We start from the raw sequence: 21,897 nt of genomic DNA on the forward strand, positions 1-21,897 counted from the left end.
GGCACTGCACAATCCCTTACTGCATAATAGTTTACCCCAACAATTTTGCAGAAGGTCATAGACTCATAGACTGGCACAACAGTCATGTCTACCAAGAAGAATGCTTGGTTTGCATAAATGGATATGAATACAAGTAAATTATAATTGTCAAAAAGTGAACACTAATTGTCAAAAAGACGATCAAATTATCAGGCGGGTCCCATCTCATTTTTATGTCAAGTCAAAACTCAGAACTAGTTTTATTTTGTTTTACATATGTAGTGGTAATTAAAAGTTGCCATCATAGCAAGTAATTAAGATAAGCCATCATACAAAATAATTATGTGACCACTATGAATGTTGTAAATTGTAATTGCCTTTAAGAATATCCTTCCATTAAGAAAAGTAACTCGATAATATCCACAATAAAAATGTTGATTAATGATCCTGTTGCAACAATGCTTGGTGCTAGCTGCTACTAGTTGAAATTACAAGGCCTCTGGAGCACTACTCTTATTGCTAATACGAAATCAGAAACCGAGATTCAAGATTAGCAGATGAAAACAATTGTTTTTATTGAAGAATGAAAATTTTTAAACAAAGATCTCCACAATCCTTTTACATGAAAGGAAAAATGAAAAATGAAAAAAGAGAGTGAGAAAACTACCCGCAAATTATATCTAATTGACAATTAATGACGTCTATGCTTTAGTTTAGCATGAAAAAGCACAGTTCAGGAGTATTTCCTCTAGAAAGTTATACTTATCCAAAAAATAAAAAAAAAAATCTCTAGAAAGTTATCTTTATTGGTTTGCTTTAGTTTCTATGTTTTGAACTAGAAAATTTCAAGTTAATGTATAACATAAATTATCTTGGGGTTTCATTATAACGTACTTGTATGGTGCAAGATGTTGCTGAGTTACTAGGAATGATGGTTGAAGACCACAAGCGTTTGCAGCCTAATGTGAAGATCCATGCGTAAGCAAAGCCTCTTTCTATGAATCTTAATCTTAAGGAATTTTTTTTCAGTTGAAACTTAGGTAAATCGTTTACGTGAAATTTATATTATTTTGTATTTTTCCTATCTTAGAGATCATGTTTAATAAATATATATTAAATGAGATCATGTTTAATACATTTTTATTGGTTTCGTTCTTATTATTTTTGAAATATGTTAACTCTTGTTACCTGAGACATAAACATTGAGTAGGGTTTTTGTTGCCATCGATTATGTGTCTATTTGAACAAACCGCAACTGAACTGTTGCAATAATAGTTAGTCAATGAGCTTTGACTATAATAATAGTCAATATCATGCAATTAAAAATGAGTCCATATCTCTTTATATTGGTTTTGGATGAGCTTGCTTGCTCCACAAAAATGGTTACTGTTCATTAATTAGGTTTAGAATTATTGAGTTCAATAATATAAGTTGTCAAGGTGTTACCCTGATTCTGTTGGTATAACAGTTGACTCTTTTCCTTCAATAAGCAATGATTGGCTCTTGGAGTATAGGATTCCTAAATTAATATCTGACTTTCTTTAAACACATCAAATCCTTTCGGGAAGGGATCCTAGTTTCCTTTCCTAGTTCCTTTTCTAGCAATACCTGTGGGGTATTTTTGAATTCAGATACAAGAATGGTCAAATTATTTGCCTGTGATTAGTGGTCTGTTATTAGAATTGCATGTAACCTGGTATAGCATGATTGTTCTTTGGTTAGGTGAGAGGTGGCAATGAAGCTCTCTGTCTCCTTGGACAAAGTAAAAAAAAAGTATAAGCAACAAGCACAATGCATAGTGTTGTTTATTCAAAGTGATCTTGGAAAGCATAAGCTGTGACTCTAACCACTTTCGTAAAATTCTTGACAGGAGATGCATATATAGTTTACCTTAATTTAAGGTGGTTTCTTCATCTTTCCTGGTGCTCGAGACCAAATATGCGTTTACACAACTGGTTTTCTGAAATAATTTTTCTTTGCTCTCTGCCTTTTGCTACATGTGAGCCAAAAGTTTCTTTTTGTGTGCCTAGAAATACATGAATATAGAACTAAAGGCTGGATGCGTTTTAGATTTTTTGATACTATCTTAAATTTAACTCTTGTTCTTTTCTAATTCCAATAGATAACATTATGCATTCATGATCAGGCTGTTGGTGGAGTGCTTTACCAAGTATTGTGTTGTAAGAGAAGCTATTCGGCATTTTCGTGCCCTTAAATAACGAAGGAAACTTTGGGGATCCGCTATCCTTGTATCTTCGGGCTTTATGTCGAGAAGGTGTGCATATACTATATTATGTTTTAACAGTAATACTTATTTCTAATCATTTGATTTCTTCCTTTCTTTCAATACATATTGGCTAGAGATTTTGAACCATGCAATCTAAAATCATGCTTGCAATGGAGATTAGGCTTATGCCATTTTGCAATAGTGAGAGTGTCAATGCCTAAAATTGTTTGTAGATGTTAAAATTGTGTCTAACTGTCCGTCAAGTCTTTTCTATCATCTCTGACATGATAGTTGTTAGATCATACATGAAATAAATCAAGTCCAATAGTGTTTCATTGTCCTAAGTGGTTGATGGAGGATATAAACTTTAATGGGCTCTGATGCCAATTCTGATGTTGGATCTTTATAAATTCGACACTATATTAGGATTCCTATATCACCTTGAAGGATTCTTGAATGAGGTTTATTGTTGAAGGAAATATGGTTAGGTGAATAAAGATTGAATCTTGAGGGAATTTGATGGTTGTTTGGCATTGAAACAGTAAATTGAACTAGAAACAAATAATATGAAGGCAATTACACCCTTAAAGCTTTATCTCAATTTTATTGACTAAATTGCCAAATTGTTTCCTAGAAGATTAGGACTTCTAAAGAATATTTTCCTAGAAAGAATCAGACTCCTAATAAGAAATAAAATTAATTAAGAACTTCTAAACCAAATAGAAAAAGAACTCAAAACATAAAAATATGACTCATGGGTCTCTTGTGCAGTTCATTCTAGAAAATATGGACTTACCTAAAAACCCCTGTTTTTAGTAAAACTTCATGAAAATTGAACCAACTTTCTTACGTGCAGCCTGCAATGGAGATTAGGCTTATTAGGATTAAGTTTAGTCTAGGGTTTGTAATTGTTTCTCTTAGCCTTGTATGTGCTTGCTTGTGTTTAAACTAAGGATTTATAAGATAGATTTTTTTTTTTTTTGGATAAATAACAGAATTTTTTTTTTTTTTTTTTTTGATAGGTAACAAAAAATTTTATTAAGAAAAAATAGCCAACCCAAGTACATTGGGGATGTACTTTGGGGGCATAAATCAAGAACCAAAATTACAATGATCAAGTAAAACAGGAAGGGAAAAACAAAAAAATGTGGCAATGCCACACTCCAAACAAGGAGAGAATGCAAGAAAAAAGACTTAATCTCTAACAAAGACCGTTCGCATCCCTCAAAACATCTAGCATTTCATTTGCTCCAAATACACCACATCAAACAATGTGGCACAATTCTCCAAAATTCTATATTGTGATGTCGCCCAAATTTACCTTGCCAAGACTCAAACACCTCAATTACCTTATGAGGCATAACCCAATGAAGACCAAACAAACAAAACACCAAAGACCACAGCTCAAAAGCTGTGGGGAAATGAAACAGAAGAAGATCCACCAACTCCCCACACCTCTTACACATGTAACACCACTAAAGAACAATAATATGCCTTTTGCGAAGGTTATCAGTCGTAAGAATCTTACCTAAAGAAGTTGGCCATGAAAAGAAAGCCACCTTTAGAGGAACCTTCGATTGCCATACCAACCTCCAAGGGAAAGAAAGAGTAGGAGGGTAGAAAGAAAGATAAAAACCTCTAACCTTAATACTCCTTACTGGCATCTAAATAACCTTATCAGGGCCAACTCCACGCACTTTTGAACCATAAAAAGTGTCCATAAATCTGTCAAAAGAATCTTCCTCCCAATCCTGCGATGAACGACGAAAATGAAAATTCTAACGAATCCTCCCACCAAACTAGCATATAACCTCTGCCACTGAAGAGTCTCTTGCCTTACTAAGACAATAAAGTTCTGGAAAAGCCTCTTTGAGAGTACAATCCCCACACTACACATCCATTAACCACATCATACCAAAGGAGTTTAGAGAAAATCAACCAGCCACTTCTAATAAATTTCCAGCGGCTAACACCATAAGCACTTGTCACCTTTTTTGTGCACCAACCACCCCAAACATTCCCGTATTTCGTCTCTATAACCCTCCTCCATATTGCTGTCTCTAAATCATACCTCCATAACCAATTGCCTAGCAAGGCAGAGTAAAAACTTCTCAATCGTCTTATACCTAGCCCCCCCACCTGCGTTGGTTTACAAACCTTAGCCCATTTCACCAAGTGTAATTTAGCATCTCCACTACTACCACTCCAAAGAAAATCTCTCTGTAACTTCTCCACGTGATTAGCAACCTTCCCAAGTATAGAAAGAATGGAAAGGAAATAAGTAGGTAAGGAAGAGAGGGTACTTTTAATAAGAGTTACCTTACCCCCCTTAGATAAATAAAGCCTCTTTCATCTTGCTAGTCTTCGCTGCATCTTCTCTAATATAGGATTCTAGATTGATAGCTCCTTGAATTTAGCGCCCAAGGGAAGTCCCAAATATTTCAAAGGAAGGGAAGAATGCCTACAACCCAACAGCCCCATCAACACATCCAGATTGTGTACCTCTCCAACTAGTACCAATTCTGATTTCCCCAAGTTAATTTTTAAACCCGAAGCTTCCTCAAATGTAGTTAGAATCTCCCTCGGAGTAACTAACTGATTAGAGTCATCATCACAGAAAATAAGAGTGTCATCTGCAAATAAAAGATGAGATGCCCTCATCAAAGTACTAGGGGTAGAACCTACATAGAAACCCGAAAACTGTCCAATAGCTATTGCCACATCCAACATACGGATTAAAGCCTCCATGACAACATCGAAGAACAATAGAGATAGAGGATCCCCTTGCCTAATTCCCTTAGTGCTTCCAAAAAAATCTGAAGGACTCCCAATAATCAAGATGTAAAATTTAACAGTAGGAATGCAACATATAATCCATTTTCTCCACGTATCCAAAAACCCACAACGCTTGCAACAAATACATTAAAAAACTCCAATTCACATGATCGTACACCTTCTCCACATCCAACTTACACAACACCCTAGGTGTCTTCAATCTACTATCAATACATTCAAAAGCAATTAACACGAAATCCTAAATTTGTCTACCTTTCATGAATGCATTCTGAGAATCTGAAATAAGCCCATGAGCCACCCTTTGGAACAGATTAGCCAACACCTTCAAAATAATCTTGTAAATCCCACAAACTAAATTGATAGGCCGAAAATCCTTGATCTCCATAGCATCTGCCTTTTTAGAGCAAGAAAAGAAGTATTAAGACTCTTCTCAAAAACAGCTTGAGTATGGAAGTTCTGAAAGACTTCCATAATCTCTTTCTTCAAAAAACTCCAACAAGACTGGAAGAATGCCATGGAAAACCCATTCGGGTCAGGAGCCTTATCACCATTAAAACCATTAAGCACCCATACACCTCTTCCTCATCAAACAACTTATCTAACCAAATATCATCTTTTTCAGAAATTCTAGTTTATTCCACGTCATTAAGGACAGGTCTATTAACCACATTCTCTTAATATAGCTGCCTATAGAAATGAGAAATGCACTCTACTATGTCCTGCGGACCTGAGGACAGTTCTCTATCCACCATAAGCCTATCTATGGAATTTAACCTCCTGTGAGAATTGGCTATACGATGGAAAAATTTAGTATTCTTGTCTCCTTCTAATACAAAGCACTCTAGATTTCTGCCTCCAACAAATTTCTCCCAAAAAAGTTTTTTCTAGCTCACCTCAGATTCTTTCCAAATCCAGCTTTTCCCTGTCCGCTAGTCCATGACTCTCCTCAATAGTCTCCAGTCCACTAAGATCCCTTCACAACTATTTCCCCCATTCTTCTACATTTCCAAACACCTCCACATTCTATTTTTTCAAATCATTTTTCAAAAGTTTTAGTTTGTTTGCCAAAACAAAACTCGGAGCACATTGAAAATGATAAGATTCACACCAAGAACGCACCCTATCCACAAAACCGTCATCCTTAAGCCACATGTTCTCAAATCTAAAAGGCCTCGTGCCCCGATGAAAAGAACCACCCTCTAGGACAGTCGGAAAGTGATCTGATAATAACCTAGACATTCTTTGCTGGTAAACCGTAGGAAGCTTATCCTCCCAATCTGCTGAGAACAAAAATGTATCCAGCCTAGCCTTTGAAGCGACTTATCGAGAATTAGACCAAATAAAAGTTCCTCCTTCCAAGGGGAGATCAATAGACCAAATAACAGAATTATATTAATAGAAAATACATGTCCACTGGGGGTGTACATAAGATAGAAATTAAGTATGTTTAAGTTTCTATATTGGATTTTACTTGCCAAGCAAATCTATTCAAGTCTATAAACATAGGTAGCGTTAATGTTGGTGAATCTGATCTACTCTTTTGGTCCATTTTGTAATAATTTCTTCTTTTTAGGATTAATAGTTAATAATATGGTTTTATAGCAGAGGGTTTTTTATCCAAAATTTGTCTTTTCCCATTTAAGTTCAAAAACCCATGTGTTTAGGAGTGTCAGAATTATTATTGATGATTAAATCTGTCACTTCACATGCTTATTTTGTTGGACAAGTGACCTCTCAAGCCAAAGTTTGACACCATATTAGGACCCATCTATTCCAAATTTTTATGCTTTAAGGAAGTAAACTGACAATGTTTATAAAGCACCCCCTACACTAACATGATTAATTGTAATAACAAAAATTAAATGTTAATGATGGAGTTGTGTGTTTGTTTTGAGGCATGGTTTCTAGTTTCTCTCCAGTCTTCTTTTTCTTTCTCAGTGTGCATTGGAATAGCTCTCTATTTTGCTGTTTCAACATGTGCTACAATCTTACAAAATAATTTAACCCTTTGTTTGTATGTTGAATTGTTGATAACAATGTTATTTTGACTAATAATTTTTATGTAATGAGGGCTTGACTATCTGAGTTGAGCCATGTATGAGGCTAGCCATTGTTGTTTAGGTTTTTACTTTAGGATCTAGCATAGTAGCTTGGAAGGTTTCTGTTTAAAAAATAATTAATTCTTAGTCTACAATGGAATCACAAGTTATGTCACCAGATGTTGTATTAGGACCTTCTAGTAGTCATTATCTTTGTTCAAATTCTATCATTAATTAAAGCTCAGTATACATTTTTTCAGGTTAGTTTGTAGTGCTTCTACCCATAGTTTATTGTTCTAGCTTTTAGGTTTATTACAGCTGTGGAATTACTACCTCTTTAATAATCTGGTAGGTTCAAACAATATATATCTTTTCACTGTGTTTTTTACTTATGTTTTGGATTTTTCTTCATTTGACCTCACTAAGAAATGTTTCTGAGCTAGTAGTCATGTTTAAATCCAGGCAGGATTGTTGAGTTGCTAGAAGCTTTAGAAGCTATGGCAAAAGATAACCAACCAATTCCACCACGAGCCATGATCTTGAGCAGGAAGTACCGGTCTTTAGTGAGCTCATGGATTGAACCTCTACAAGAAGAAGCTGAACTTGGATATGAGATTGATTACATTGCTAGGTTTGCTTTATAATCAATACATTACTACAGTGCTGCGAGTCTATACATTGATATTTATTATTTTAGTTATTTCATTGAGTGTAAATTGCAAGCAAAAAAGTGTATGTTCCTGCGTACTAGAGCTAAGCAACATTGTCATTGATGAAAATACCAGGTACGCAGGGCGTATACATGGAACAACATATAAAACTCTCTAAGTAAAAGATCAAGCATATTCAGGAATGAACACAATGAAAAAAGAGACCTTCATGTCTTTTTAATACAATTTTGTATTATGTTATAAGTTTTAGCCCTCCATTCTATGATTTCTTATTTTTAGATTTGCCGAATGCTCTGTTCCCCTATTGTGCATAGCAGCATTGTTTCTATTCTATATCTGTATTATATTAAGAAATTTTGTCTCTCTGCCACTTAGATGTAGACAAATGTAAGAATATTGTATAGACAAATATCTTCTCAATATTTCATCGTTAGGCTTTTAAATAGCAAAATAACTTTCATGGTAGACCGTCTTGGCATGAAACTAAATTGATTCTTCAATATTGTTATTTTGTGTGTTAATCTATGTTCTATCACTTTTTCCCAGTGTTTCATCATGTGACTGAAACTTAATTCCATGGCAATTTGTACGGTTTAAAATATCTCCATTGTTCAAGCTCTGACACCTAATTCTTGGGTTCTCTGTCTACTGTATCTTCTTTCCATCTTCTAATACAAATATCTAGTGCTAGCAGCTTATGTTGTGGTCACATTCTTTCTTTGTATCATCTTTGCAATTTATACAACATTTACTATCAAATTTTGGAGTAAGGATGAAATCTGTTTGGCTAATGATTGTCCAACTTTTGATGGTAATTTGTGTGTGAATCTCTTCTTGAATCAAAGTGTTCATCAATATCAATTCACTTATGGTTGTGGAGTCCAAAATGGCATTTCTTGATTCTTCCTTACTGCATTCAAATCCCCCTCTCTTTTCCAACATTATCCTTCAGGTCTCCTCCAATTAAAATATCCAAGTTGGTAACACATGCATCAATTCATTTATTTAAAATTTATTTCTTAATGTTTTCTTCCAACTCTATTTGAGGAACATACATTGTAACTATGTTAATTGTCTCTTCTCTTAAATCAAGTTTTATTAATAAAATTTTATCCTCTATCATCATAACCTCAACAATTCTTCAAGAATTTTATCTACGATTATCCTTTCCCCGTTTTTATTTTTATCTTTTTATGGATATTGTAATTTATATCTTGTATGTTCGACTTCCCTAGATTTCTCACCTAGCCACTTAAGGGTGAATTTGTTTATTCTCCTTCTGGTCATTGTATCTATTATTTTTCCCAGTTTCTTAATTAAAGACCCTTTATTCCATGTCTATATGAGTCCCATTCTCATGAACTAGCATCTTTACCTATTGCTTGTGCAATCATAACTCAAATATTGAATAGAAATTGATGGGTCTTTTGACATTTTATTTGATCATTTTTTTTCCAGGCATGTTTTACCATTGGTCTGGTGCATGCCCTGATGGGCCTGATCATAACTTTACTGTAAGGTATTCAGTGGCTTTGCACATGAATCAGGTATATTGAAGAGGGTGGGCTTACTGGTGACCGCAAGCGATGGGTACCCAGAAGGGGAAAAACTCCTCTTGATCCAGATGTTGCTGGATTTATATACTCTAATCCCATTGAAACCTCCTTTAAGCAAAGATGTATTGAGGATTTGAGGGAACACCACCGAAAGCTCTTGAAAACCTTACAGAATGAAGGACCTTCAGCTCTAGGGGATGCATCAGAATCTGATTATATCAGAGTGGAAGAATGGTTAAAGAAAATCATAAAAGGTCCCGATCAGAACGTTTTAAAACCCAAGGCTGCTAGTAAGATGATAGTACCTGAACTGAAGGAAGAACTAGAAGCACAAGGTCTGCCAACTGATGGAACTAGAAATGTTCTTTATCAGCGTGTGCAAAAAGCAAGGAGAATAAACCGCTCTCGTGGTCGGCCTCTATGGGTTCCTCCCATTGAGGAGGAAGAAGAAGAGGTTAATCTCCTCTTAAATCATATACATATTTCCTGAATACTCATATATCAATCTGTATTTTTTTCATCTGGCAGGTTGATGAAGAGTTTGATGAACTAATATCTCATTTTTTTCATCTGGCAGGTTGATGAAGAGTTTGATGAACTAATATCTCGGACAGGGGCGGAGCCACATAGTGGCTTGGGGGGGCTGAGGCCCCTGCAAAAAAAAAAAATTTCCCATTAGACTATGAAGAAAAAATAATTAGGCCCCCCCAACCTTAGGCAGCCGACCCCCCCTCCCAATTTCTCACCCATTCTCCCAGGCCTCAATAAAAAATTAGTAACATCCTTAGATTAAAAGAAAAAAAAAAAAATTATCTGTCTACTTTCAAGCAAAAAAAAAAAAAAAAAAAAGCCCAAAAAAAATTGAACTAAAATCTGAAAAAAAAAAAAAAAAATTCACAGAGAAGCCCACGGCAAGCTAAGCCCACGGTGAGCCACAAACTCACGGCAAGCCCACCATTCTCAATCGAAAAAAAAAAAAAAAAAAAAAAAAAAAAAAAAAAAAAAAAAAAAAAAATTACAGAGAATCAGAAAATCCACCCATCACGTCGCTGGCAGAGAGATCAAATCGGTGGCAGATACCACAATGCCCGATACTGTCTATACAGAGCAAACCAAGCTCAACAGCAAACCAAACTCAACACTCAACAGCAAACCAAACACAGAGGGAAACACAACGAACACAGAGAGACAGAGGTTTTTATCTAAAAAAAAAAAATTCCCAAATACACAAATAAAAACCAAACCCCAGCAGACCCACGGTCACGTCGCCGCGACGCCGCAGCTCGCTCGTCGTCGCCGTCATCGCTCGCCCCTCATCGCAGATCGGAGATCGGCCTCTGCTCCGGTGCTCCCTCCGGCCCTCCCTCAAGGTATTTCTCTCTTTTTCTCTCTCTCTTTATCTCATTGTCACTAAAATGAAAAATTGAACGAAATCTTTGTAGATCGTCGACGCCAGACGGTAGATCGGTCATCACTCATCGCTGTCGGAGATCTGCCGTTGACTAGTTGCTTCCTCCGCTTCGGCTCCGGCTCCGGCAGTCCGGCCCTCCCTCAACTGGTTTTTCTCTTTGACTCTCTCTCTCTCTCTCTCTCTCTCTCTCTCTCTCACCGAATGGTTTAGGCTGTTTATGAATCTTGTTCTGCCCTTTTATTCTTTTAACTTTAATATCATCTCACATTCTCACTCATTCTTTTTATTTTTTTGGCTGAATACATCTCAATCATTCATTGGTTGATTTTTTTTTTTTTTCTTTTTCCTGTTTGTCTTTATCTTATCCGGTTATTCCTCATTGTTGGTCAATGGTCAATGTGTTGGTTTTTAGTATAAACCAACATTATTAAATAATAATTAATATTTATTCAAAAGTTAATAATTAAATTATTAACTATTATTTATTGCAATTTTTTAAGAATTGTTTAATTATTTATTGCTATATTTTAGGAATTGTAACAAAGGATATGTTATGCTAAAATTAATGACAAATAAATTAAAACTATATTGCGTAATTACTAACTAGGATTAAAGCATTATAATTAATGATAAATAAATTAAAGCAATATAGTTTATTGTTATGCTAAACAACAATAATTAAAGTTATATAATTAAATTAACCAATACATTATAAAAGATAAATTAATTAAATTATTTGAGGGGTTATTATTAATTAAAGTTGTATTAAAAATGGGTTGACTGTTTAAATTATAGTGAAAATTTTGTTTTTTCCTTGAGTATGAATAATATTCATATAACTAAGCAAAATGTTAATACTTCGATGCCTGATGAACACACCTCCAAATGTCCAAAACTTCAATCTGAAGAGATAGATCGTGATCCAGGAACACGTAAACAAATATGTGAATTTCCTATCAACAAACAAGATGAAATTCGACAAGCTTATCTCATAGAAGGTCCATACCAACCTGAAGATATAGTCTGTCCATACAATGATGATACTTATCGTCGTCGATTTCAACCTTCATGGTTTGTTTCACATAAGGATTGGTTGGAATACTCACCTACAACGGATGCATTATATTGTCTACCTTGCTACCTTTTTAGTAAGAAACCAATAGGTCGTCCCGGATCAGATGTATTCATTTCAACAGGTTTTAATAATTGGAAAAAGGTGAAAGATGGAATGAATTGTCCTTTAATTCGTCATGAAGGGAAAGAACCAAACTCTCCACATAAAAATGCTGTGAAATGTTGCGAGGATTTACAGAATTATTCACAACATATTGACAAGCTAATTGAGAAACAAACGTCAAAAGAATTAGAGAATAATCGGTTGCGGCTCAAAACCTCAATAGAGTGTGCTCGATGGCTAGCATTCCAAGCTTGTGCTTTTAGAGGTCATGATGAAAGCCTTGATTCAAAAAATAGAGTCAATTTTATTGAATTGATAAAATTGACATCAACTTTCAATGAAAAAGTAGCTAGTGTTGTCTTGGAAAATGCTCCTGGAAATGCCAAATATACATCACCCACAATTCAAAAGGAGATTTTGCATATTCTTGCTAATAATGTGCGAAATGCTATTCGTGAAGAAATTGGAGATGCAAAATTCTGCATTCTTGTTGATGAAGCTCGGGATGAGTCGAAGAGAGAGCAAATGGCCATCATTTTGAGATTTGTTGATAAAGAAGGTTTTATTAAAGAGCGTTTTTTTTATGTTGTGCATGTTAGAGACACTACTGCATTGACTTTAAAGAATGAGATATGTGCTGTCCTTTCTCGTTATAACCTCCACATTGAAAATATTCGAGGTCAATGATATGATGGGGCTAGTAACATGCGTGGTGAATGGAATGGATTACAAGCTCTTTTTCTTAAAGATTGTCCATATGCCTATTATGTACATTGTATGGCTCATAGGTTGCAATTAGCTCTAGTTACAGCATCTAGAGAAGTAAAAGATGTTCATCAATTCTTTGATCATTTGGTCAATATTATCAATATTGTTGTTGGTTCTAGTAAGCGTAATGATGAATTGCAACATGCTCAAGCAGAACAAGTTGAGAATATGATTGCTTCTAATGAAATTGAGACTGGAAGAGGTGCAAACCAGATTGGTACTTTGCAACGAGCTGGAGATACTAGGTGGGGATCTCATTTTCAATCTATTTGTAGTTTGATTAAAATGTTTGACGCTACTTGCAAAGTTATTAATACTATTTCTGAGGAAGGGGCTAATTATAAACAACGCGGTGATGCCGAGGGAGCTTATCAGGTGTTAACATCATTTGAGTTTATTTTAATCTTGCATTTGATGAAAGAGATAATGGGAATTACTAATGTTCTTTGTCAAGCTTTGCAACAACAATCTCAAGACCTTTTAAATGCCATGCATTTAGTTTCAACTACAAAATCACTTATTCAAAAGTTGAGAGATGATGGATGGGAGCCTTTACTTGCTAGTGTTATATCATTTTGTGAGCAACATGAAATTGATATTCCTGATATGAATGCTCGTTACACTAAAGGTCGAGGTAGATATCGTCGTCAAGATGACAATTTAACAATGGAACATCATTTTAGAATTGGCATATTTACAGTTGCAATAGACTTTCAATTGCAAGAATTGAAAAGTAGATTTTGTGAGCTAACAACGGAACTTGTCATTCTTAGTTCAGCTTTAAATCCCAAGGATGCTTTTAGATTATTCAAGATTGTTGATATATGCAATTTGGTTAAGAAATATTATCCTCAAGATTTCACTGAACATGAACAAGAACTTTTGGAGTCTCAATTGCGACATTATGAGCTTGATGTGATAAAACATCCAGATTTTCAGAATATGAGTACAATTTCCGAGCTATGTAGGGGATTAAAAATTTCAGGAAAGTCTAAAATATATTTTTTGATTGATAGACTTATTCGTCTTATGTTGACGCTTCCAGTTTCTACAGCAACTACAGAACGAGCTTTCTCAGCTATGAAGTTGTTAAAAACAAGACTTCGCAATAGAATGGAGGATGAGTTTTTGGCAGATAATATGATAATTTATATAGAGAAGGAAATTGCAGGGAATTTCACTATAGAGATGATAATGGATGAATTTTATTCCATGAAAAATCGTCGTCAGGCATGATTTGATTCAGTTGATGACCCGACCTGACCTGAATAATGGGAGATTTACTGAGGCTTAGTCCATGGAGCGGAGGCTTGGGCCGACAAAATTTTTTTGGCCCGTTTTGTAACCTATTGTGAATCTTGTGCGCAGGATATAAAAGCTGTTTTTTTTGGTGATTGAGGTTTTGTCTTGTTGTTGTTTTTGAGAAAGAAAAACATTGTAGCTGCACATTGTAATTTTCTTTGATAATAGTGAAATCCCTGCAACTCTATGGACGTAGGCAAATTGCCGAACCACGTAAATACTGTCTTGTGCGTGTGATTATTTTACTTTTGGCGTTTTGTTTTCTCTATTTTTTTGTTTCTCACAGGTTTGAAATTTCGGTTGAATTCCCAACATGTTCAAGTATATAATAATATATAAAAGTTGAAAATTTTGTATCCAATAGACTTAAAAATTATATTTGGTATATCTCTGTTACAACCCGGCCCCCCCAAGCATGTTTTCCTGGCTACGCCCCTGATCTCGGATCAAGCTTGAAGAAGGAAATACAGAATTCTGGAAACGTCGCTTCCTTGGAGAAGGATTTAGTGATGATCATGAGAAGCCTCTGGACATGAGCAAATTAGAACCTCCAGATGTGTTGGATGACGCTGATGTAGAAGATGCTGCAAAAGAGGTGGAGGATGATGAGACTGATGAGGAGGAGGACGTAGACCAGACTGAGAGCTAAGATGGAGACAGGGTAAAGGATAAGGGGGTCGCAGCCAAGAAGCCACTTCAAATGATTGGAGTTCAATTGTTGAAAGATTCTGATCAAACAACTACTTCATCCAAAAAGTCGAGGAGAAGATCCTCTCGAATATCAGTGGAGGAATTAAAGTCTGTAATGGTTTCATTTCTTACTATTCCTTTTTCTTTTTCTTTTTCAGGGTGGGGGGTGGGGGTTGCTGTTTAAGTTTCTGATATCAACTCAATAGGTTAATTTTTTAACCTGATGCCACTGTTTCGATTCCACAAGAAGATATAAAAGTCAGGAAGAGTTGCATTTTTTTTTTGATAAGTAATGTAAGAATTTTTATTAAGAAAAACAAGCCTAAAATGTGAGAATACAATATCTTCATGCATGTGAAGTATTTGGTTAGAGAGGGATGCTAGGACTTTTGAAGGAATGGTTTTATAATGTTAGACTAAAATTACTATTATTTATATCACATTTCAATTAGATGATGAGTTGAGAGTTTTCTTCCAGGGCCTTTTTCATAGTTGTAAATATCTGTAATTTGGATGTTCTTTTTTTCCTTTTTTATTTACTTTTGTGTATCTCTTGTATATGTCTCATGTACTAGGTTTGATGCCCTTCCAATTTAATTTTTTTGAAATGATATTCTTGTTAAAGAAAAAAGAATATAGACCTGAAGTTTTATTTTTATTTATTTTTAATTTTTAATTTTTTTTCCCTGAGAATCAATATAGGCCTGAAATTTGTATAGCAGAATTAATGGTCACTCTCCAAAAATACAGCTTAACTTACAAATTTTTAGTGATTTGTCACATATAATATGAATCTTTTTTTTTTTTGATAAGTAACATAAAAATTTTATGAATAAATTGCAAAGTACACCCCTAACGTTTGGGGGTGATTGGATTTTACACCCCAACGTTTGGTTCTGTTAGCAAATTACACCCCCGGTTAGATTTTGCTGTTAACTGCCAAGTCACTTTGCTTCTTTGCTTTTTTTTTTTTTTTTTTTTTTTTTTTTTTTTTTTCCAAATAAGCTCAAAACGACACAGTTGCAATGGAAATGATGTGATGACTTGGCACATGCTAAACGACATCGTTTTGCCCAAAGAGAAAACAAACAAAAAATCTCTAAACCCACGAACCAGCCCTTAGCTCCCTAACCCACAAACCCAACCCTTCCCTTCCCTTCCTAACCCTTATGAACCCAGACCACCCATCGGCTCTACAACCGGCTCCTTGCATCATGAATCCAGACGTGAGTAAGTTCATCGATGGCTCCAGGTTAGCTCCAAGGCAGCCACATTCCCAAACAAAAAAAAATTGAACAAAAACCTCAACAAACCCAAACAACAAAAGCCCCAACAAACCCAATAAAAAACCCAAAATTCCAATCCAGCAATGACAAGAAAAATCCAAAAAGAGAGGGAGAGAGAACCATAGAGAATTTTTGGCTGTACCCGTCACCACCACTGCTACTGCCTTGGAGCTAACTTGGAGCCTTCGATGAACTTGCTCATGTCTGGTTGCAGAGCTGATGGGTGGTCTGGGTTCATAAGGGTTAGGAAGGGAGGGTTGGGTTCGTGGGTTAGGGAGCTAAGGGCTGGTTCGTGGGTTTAGAGATTTTCTGTTTGTTTTCTCTTTGGGCAAAACGGTGCCGTTTAGCATGTGCCAAGTCATCACATCATTTCCATTGCAACTGTGTCATTTTGAGCTTATTTGGCCAAAAAAAAAAAATGTCAGCAAGGTGACTTGGCAGTTAACAGCAAAATCTAACCAGGGGTGTAATTTGCTAACAGAACCAAACGTTGGGATGTAAAATCAAAGTTCTGAAACGTTGGGGTGTAAAATTCAATCATCCCCAAATGTTAGGAGTGTACTTTGCAATTTAGCCAAATTTTATTAAAAAACACACAGCCCAGTACATTGGAAATGTACATAAAGGCAAAAACATCAAGAAACCAAATTACAAAGATCTAGCAGCTCAGGAAAGGAAAAACAAGAAAAAGATGGTAAAACAAGACACCATTGGGGAAGAGTAAAAAAAAAGAAAGACTTAAACTCAATCATTGACCGTTCACGACCCTCAAAACTTCTAGAATTTCGTTCCCGCCAGATACACCACATCAAACAGTGTGGCACAAGCCTCCAAATGACTATATTACGATGACGCCTGAAATTGCATGCCCAACAATCCAACAAATCCACTTCCCTTTGAGGCATCACCCAACAAATACCAAACAAGAAAAAGATCATACTCCACATCTCATAAGCTATAGGATAGTGAAGGAGGAGATAATCTACAGATTCCCCACACCTTTTGCACATAAAACACCACTCAAGGACAACAAAATGTCTCTTCCGAATGTTGTCTATAGTTAGAATCTTGCCTAAAGCCGTAGTCCAAGAGAAAAAAGCTACTCGAGGAGGAACCTTCGATTGCCACACCATTTTCCAAGGGAAAGAAATGCTAGTAGAAGGGGAAATAGAATGATAATACCCATTCACCTTGAAACCTCGACTGCTGGCTGGCTTCCAACAAAGATTGTCAGAACCAACACCCCGCACCTTTGTGGAATAGATCAAAACCATAAACGAATCCAAAGATTGTGACTCTTGATCATTCACTAAACGATGAAACTGAATGTCCCAAGAAACTCTCCCATTTACAAAGCACATAACCTCCGAGACCGAAGCATCCCTTGTCTTACTAATATTATATAAATCTAGAAACGCCTCCTTAAGAGGACGATCCCTATACCACACATCATCCCAAAACTTCACACGAGTTCCATCACCCACTTCATACCGAATGAATTTGGAAAAATTCCCCCAACCACTCCGAATGAACTTCCATAAACAAACACCATATGCCTCAGACACAGATTTTGTGCACCAACCACCCCACTCATTCCCATACCTCGCCCCAATGATCCTTCTCCAAAGGGCATCATTCTCCAAACCATAGCATCACAACCATTTGGCTAATAAGGTAGAATTAAACCTTCTCAAACACCTAATGCCTATCCCTCCAAACTTCACTAGCCTACATATCTTAGACCAATTTACTAAGTGAATCTTATGCTCGTCCCCCATACCAATCCAAAGGAAGTCCCTTTGTAATTTCTCCATCCTCTTAGCCACCTTGCCTGGGATTGGGAAAAGAGAAAGGAAATATATAGGTAGGCTAGAGAGAGTACTCTTAATAAGGGTAACCTTACCCCCCTTAGATAAATACAACCTCTTCCAACCAGCTAGCCTTCGCTCCATCTTCTCCAAAATAGGATTCCAAATCATCTTATCTTTAAAAGAAGCACCTAACGGAAGACCTAAATATTTCAGCGGAAGAGCCGACTCCCTACAACCCAAAATCTCCACTAGCTCATGAAGATTAGGCACATCCCCAACTGCAACCAATTTAGATTTTCCTAAATTAATTTTTAACCCTGACATCTCCTCAAATCTAGAGAGAATCCCACGCAAAGCTATTATATGATTGCTATCAGCATCACTGAAAACAATTGTGTCATCCGCAAACAAAAGGTGAGACATCGTCATCAAGGAACCAGTCACATTCCCCACTATGAAGCCTGAAAACTGCCCTGCTGCAGTAGCTGTGACCAACATACGACTCAAGGCCTCCATGACATTATCAAAGAGAAAAGGGATAAAGGGTCACCTTGCCAAAGTCCTCTAGAACTCCCAAAAAAGTCAGAAGGGCTACCATTGATCAAAATGGAGAATTTAACAGTTGATATACAACGCCTGATCCACCTTCTCCACTTCTCAAAAAAGCCACACTGCTGTAACAGAAACATGAGAAACTTCCAATTCACATGATCATATGCTTTCTCAATATCCAGTTTGCACAGCACCCCGGAACCCCTGCCTTCAATTGACTGTCTAAACACTCAGAAGCAATAAGGTCAGAACCTAAAATTTGTCTACCTTTCACAAAGGCATTTTGAGATTCAGAAATAAGGCTGTGAACCACCCTACGCATTCGATTGGCTAAAACCTTAGCAATAATCTTGTACAACCCTCCCACCAAACTAATAGGCCGAAAGTCTTTGACATCCACAACATCAATTTTCTTAGGAATGAGAACAAGAAAAGTAGCATTGAGGCTCTTTTCAAACACAGCGTGGGCATGAAAACTATGAAACACCTTAATATCTAATTTCACCAAGCACCAACAAGACTGGAAAAATGCCATTGTAAAACCATCCAGACCTAGCACTTTATCACCATTGCAATCTTGGACCACTCCAAATACTTCTTCCTCATCAAAAGGTCTGTCCAACCAAGTGGCATCTTCCTCAGAAATTCTAGAAAATAAATGCTAATCTTTTTGAACTTATCAATAAAATAAATGCTAGTCTTTTTTTTTTTTTTTTTTGATAAGTAGAAATGCTAGTCTTTTTGGCTTTATAATTTCTATGAATATGAATATCCGCTGAAGATTGGATGTATTAGTGGAATATTTTAGTTTTTTAAGTTGTAAGTCATATTAGACTTCTTTCTTTCTTCTTTTATAAACCCAAATTAGTTCGCTCTATTCCTTTTGAAGCCAAAACCCTAAAATTTTCCACCCTTCCAGATAGCAAATCATCCCTCTTAACATCATTAAAAGCAAAACCTTTTATTTTTGCCAGAAAATTCTAGCAAGTAGGTTTCCATGTTTCAAATTTCTTTCATCCATCAAAATTTAATTTTTCAAATCATAATTCAAACCACAAATCCTAATACTTCCTTTTGGATAATCATGTATCCACAGATTCTCCTAAGCCTTACTACAAGTACACTTAGATAGGTTTCCTCAATCTAAGCAATGTCACTAATATGTTTAAATTATCTATACTACTATTTAAGGGGCTTCCCCTATTTGGATTCCTCATTTTCATGGTTCTAAAATGGCCCTACATCCCTAGTTTAAGTAGAGATAAGACTAAAAGACAATCCAATAAAAATACAGCTCTAACTCCTACTAAAACATTGCTTAAAAAATAGGGTCACTCTCCTATTGATTTTCAAATTACTTTATCCATTTATAAATTAAAATTTCAAAATAAAAATTATATATTTAAAATAAAAACACGTTTTTTTTTTTTGTTTTGGCTACAAAATAGGATCAGTAAAAAAAAAAAAAAACGTGTGTGATGAGGCTAGTTATAATAATAGTCTTTTTCATATTTGGTTTCTTGGTCGGATGTGGTTTGATTCTTTCATTGAAAAATTTAAGAGCATATACTAGGTGTGGAATTTTGTATATTGGTTTTTTGCTTTTGTTATTAGGGTTGCACTAACTATGGAATAGGACCACAATCTGTCTTTGGACCTATAATCTTACCTTAGAATCTGTTCTGTATATGGATGCAGGACGATGATGATGAGGACTAGTTTCCCGAGGATATATTTGAGGCATTTAAGGAGCTGAGAAAAAGGAAGGTGTTTGATGTGTCAGACATGTATACATTAGCTGACGCTTGGGGTTGGACATGGGAGAGAAAACTAAAAAATGTAACTCCTCGAAGATGGTCGCAAGAATGGGAAGTTGAGTTGGCAATTAAAGTTATAATGAAGGCAAGTCCTATACCTTTTTCTCACTTCTTTCTTTGCATGTGACATTAGTAATCCTTATTTTTGATGAGCACAGTATTTCTTCCACAACCTTTATCCTTTGTCCCCCCCCCCCCCCCCAACTTTTTTTTTTGATAAGTAAGAAAAAAGTATATTAAAAAAACTACTTTATGCAAAGAAGCACAAAGCATATCAAAGATTACAATAATGAGAGAAAAGCAAGAACAAAGAAAAGAAACTAATTACAAAGAAATAGAGAGCTAAGAATCAAAGAGAGGGATTCACTAGATGTGAGTCCCCATGCCCTAGACCAATCAAAAAGTGAACTAGTAAAAAAGGCAAGCAACTGGTCATTGGATCTATCTAAATCCTCAAAAGTCCACCGATCATGTTCCCTTCTAATACACCACATTAAACATAACGGAACTAAATTCCAAATGTTAGATGAATGCTTCCCCAACCAATTCCACCAACCAAAAATGAAATCTACAACTGATCTTGAGAAGACCCATGAAATCCCAAAAGTTCTAAAGACAAAACTCCACAAATGATGAGCCTTGTCACAATGTAGCAACAAATGATCCACTGTCTCCCTATAGCAACGACACATGATGCACCAATCAATGAAATCAAAACCCCTACTCCGCAAATAATGGTGTGTCTCTTTCTTTGTGTGCCTGATTGCCGTCATGTGGTTCCTTGAATTCACTTTCTTTTGCCCTATCTTTGATTAGTTGTTAAAAATTGGAGCTGCAACATGCTAAGGAGACAAGCGGCATTAAGCCTTGAGCTACTTGAAGTTGTTCTTGATGAAGAAACTATATCTCTTGCCTTCAATCTTGAATTGAGCTTTGACTACCATGTCAAAAAACTATCGGCTTGAGCTTGGCTCAGTTTGGTTCGTTAAATTTGTCAAGTTGACCCATGCTTGAATAGAGATTAAGCCTCTCTTTAGTTGAAGTCTTGAATGTGTGATGGATTTCTCAACCATTTAACCTTATAATGGTTTAAAATTGCAATCCTGATTGCCATACAGTAGTTCTTAAGGCAACAAATATGTTTGGATTCAATCGATTCCAATTGAATTCTCAATTCAGCAAATAAACTGATATTTTTCTGAGTACTTGAATTTTTAATCAACATGATAGCCAAAAATTTGCCTTCTTGTTGCTGACCACATGGAAAACGTATAAAAAAGTACTTATAAAAAAAACAAAAGAAAACGTAGAAAAAAGGTGTCTTAGATCTAAGGGTTCCCTTAAATAAGTGAAAGATTGGAGATCAAATACCTGTCTCTTTCTCTCTCTGCCCACCACAACTCACTTTATTGCTTTAAAACTCCCTAAAAATTGCTCAACGTCAGTCAAAATGTTGTCACAATTACTCTTTCGTCGTCAAGAAAAATGAGAGTGAGAGAGAGAGAGAGAGCGTCCATGGTGGTTTGGCTGTTTGGATTCTTTAGCTACTATATGCATTTATGGATACTTTTTCTATGCAATTAGTTGAAGTTTTGATCAAATTGGATAATGTTTTTACTGCGCCAGTTTATATGGAGAAGATCTTTCCTCTTCTCTAAAATGGTAAGGCCAAAATTTACAGGCTAAAAATAGGGAAAGAAGCCTGTTGAAAGTAGGAATAACACCCTCACCCCCCCCCCCCCCCCCGGGCGATGGTTGAAATAAGGAAAGTGGCCCAGTGGGGTTCACACAGCAATCCAAACAATCATTGATTTG

General features: G+C 35.9%; 1 protein-coding gene and 2 pseudogenes across 1 annotated transcript; 2 read left to right on the plus strand and 1 right to left on the minus strand.

Annotated features, from left to right (window-relative positions):
* The first annotated feature begins 877 nt into the window (after positions 1-877).
* LOC115980774 lies at positions 878-10,474 on the plus strand (annotated as a pseudogene).
* Positions 10,475-11,616: 1,142 nt separating this feature from the next.
* LOC115980775 lies at positions 11,617-14,575 on the plus strand (annotated as a pseudogene).
* Positions 14,576-16,356: 1,781 nt separating this feature from the next.
* LOC115980776 lies at positions 16,357-18,229 on the minus strand. The gene is made up of 3 exons (XM_031102993.1): positions 17,826-18,229; positions 17,093-17,519; positions 16,357-16,413 (listed from the first exon to the last, which is right to left on the minus strand). Exons 1-3 carry the CDS (start codon positions 18,227-18,229, stop codon positions 16,357-16,359), a joined length of 888 nt encoding a protein of 295 aa, XP_030958853.1.
* Between the last annotated feature and the right edge of the window lie 3,668 nt (positions 18,230-21,897).

Source organism: Quercus lobata, chromosome 3 (assembly GCF_001633185.2).
Source record: "Quercus lobata isolate SW786 chromosome 3, ValleyOak3.0 Primary Assembly, whole genome shotgun sequence".
Lineage (NCBI taxonomy): Eukaryota > Viridiplantae > Streptophyta > Magnoliopsida > Fagales > Fagaceae > Quercus > Quercus lobata.

Excerpts from the sequence above, each read along its gene's own strand:
- LOC115980776 (XM_031102993.1), bottom strand. The coding sequence starts at position 18,229 with ATGGAGGCCTTGAGTCGTATGTTGGTCACAGCTACTGCAGCAGGGCAG. Across the intron at positions 17,520-17,825 it reads AGGCTAGCTGGTTGGAAGAG|GATCATTGGGGCGAGGTATG; the intron begins GTTGTATTTATC and ends CCTTTGGAGAAG. Across the intron at positions 16,414-17,092 it reads CCAGCAGTCGAGGTTTCAAG|AACTTTGATTTTACATCCCA; the intron begins GTGAATGGGTAT and ends CCAACGTTTCAG.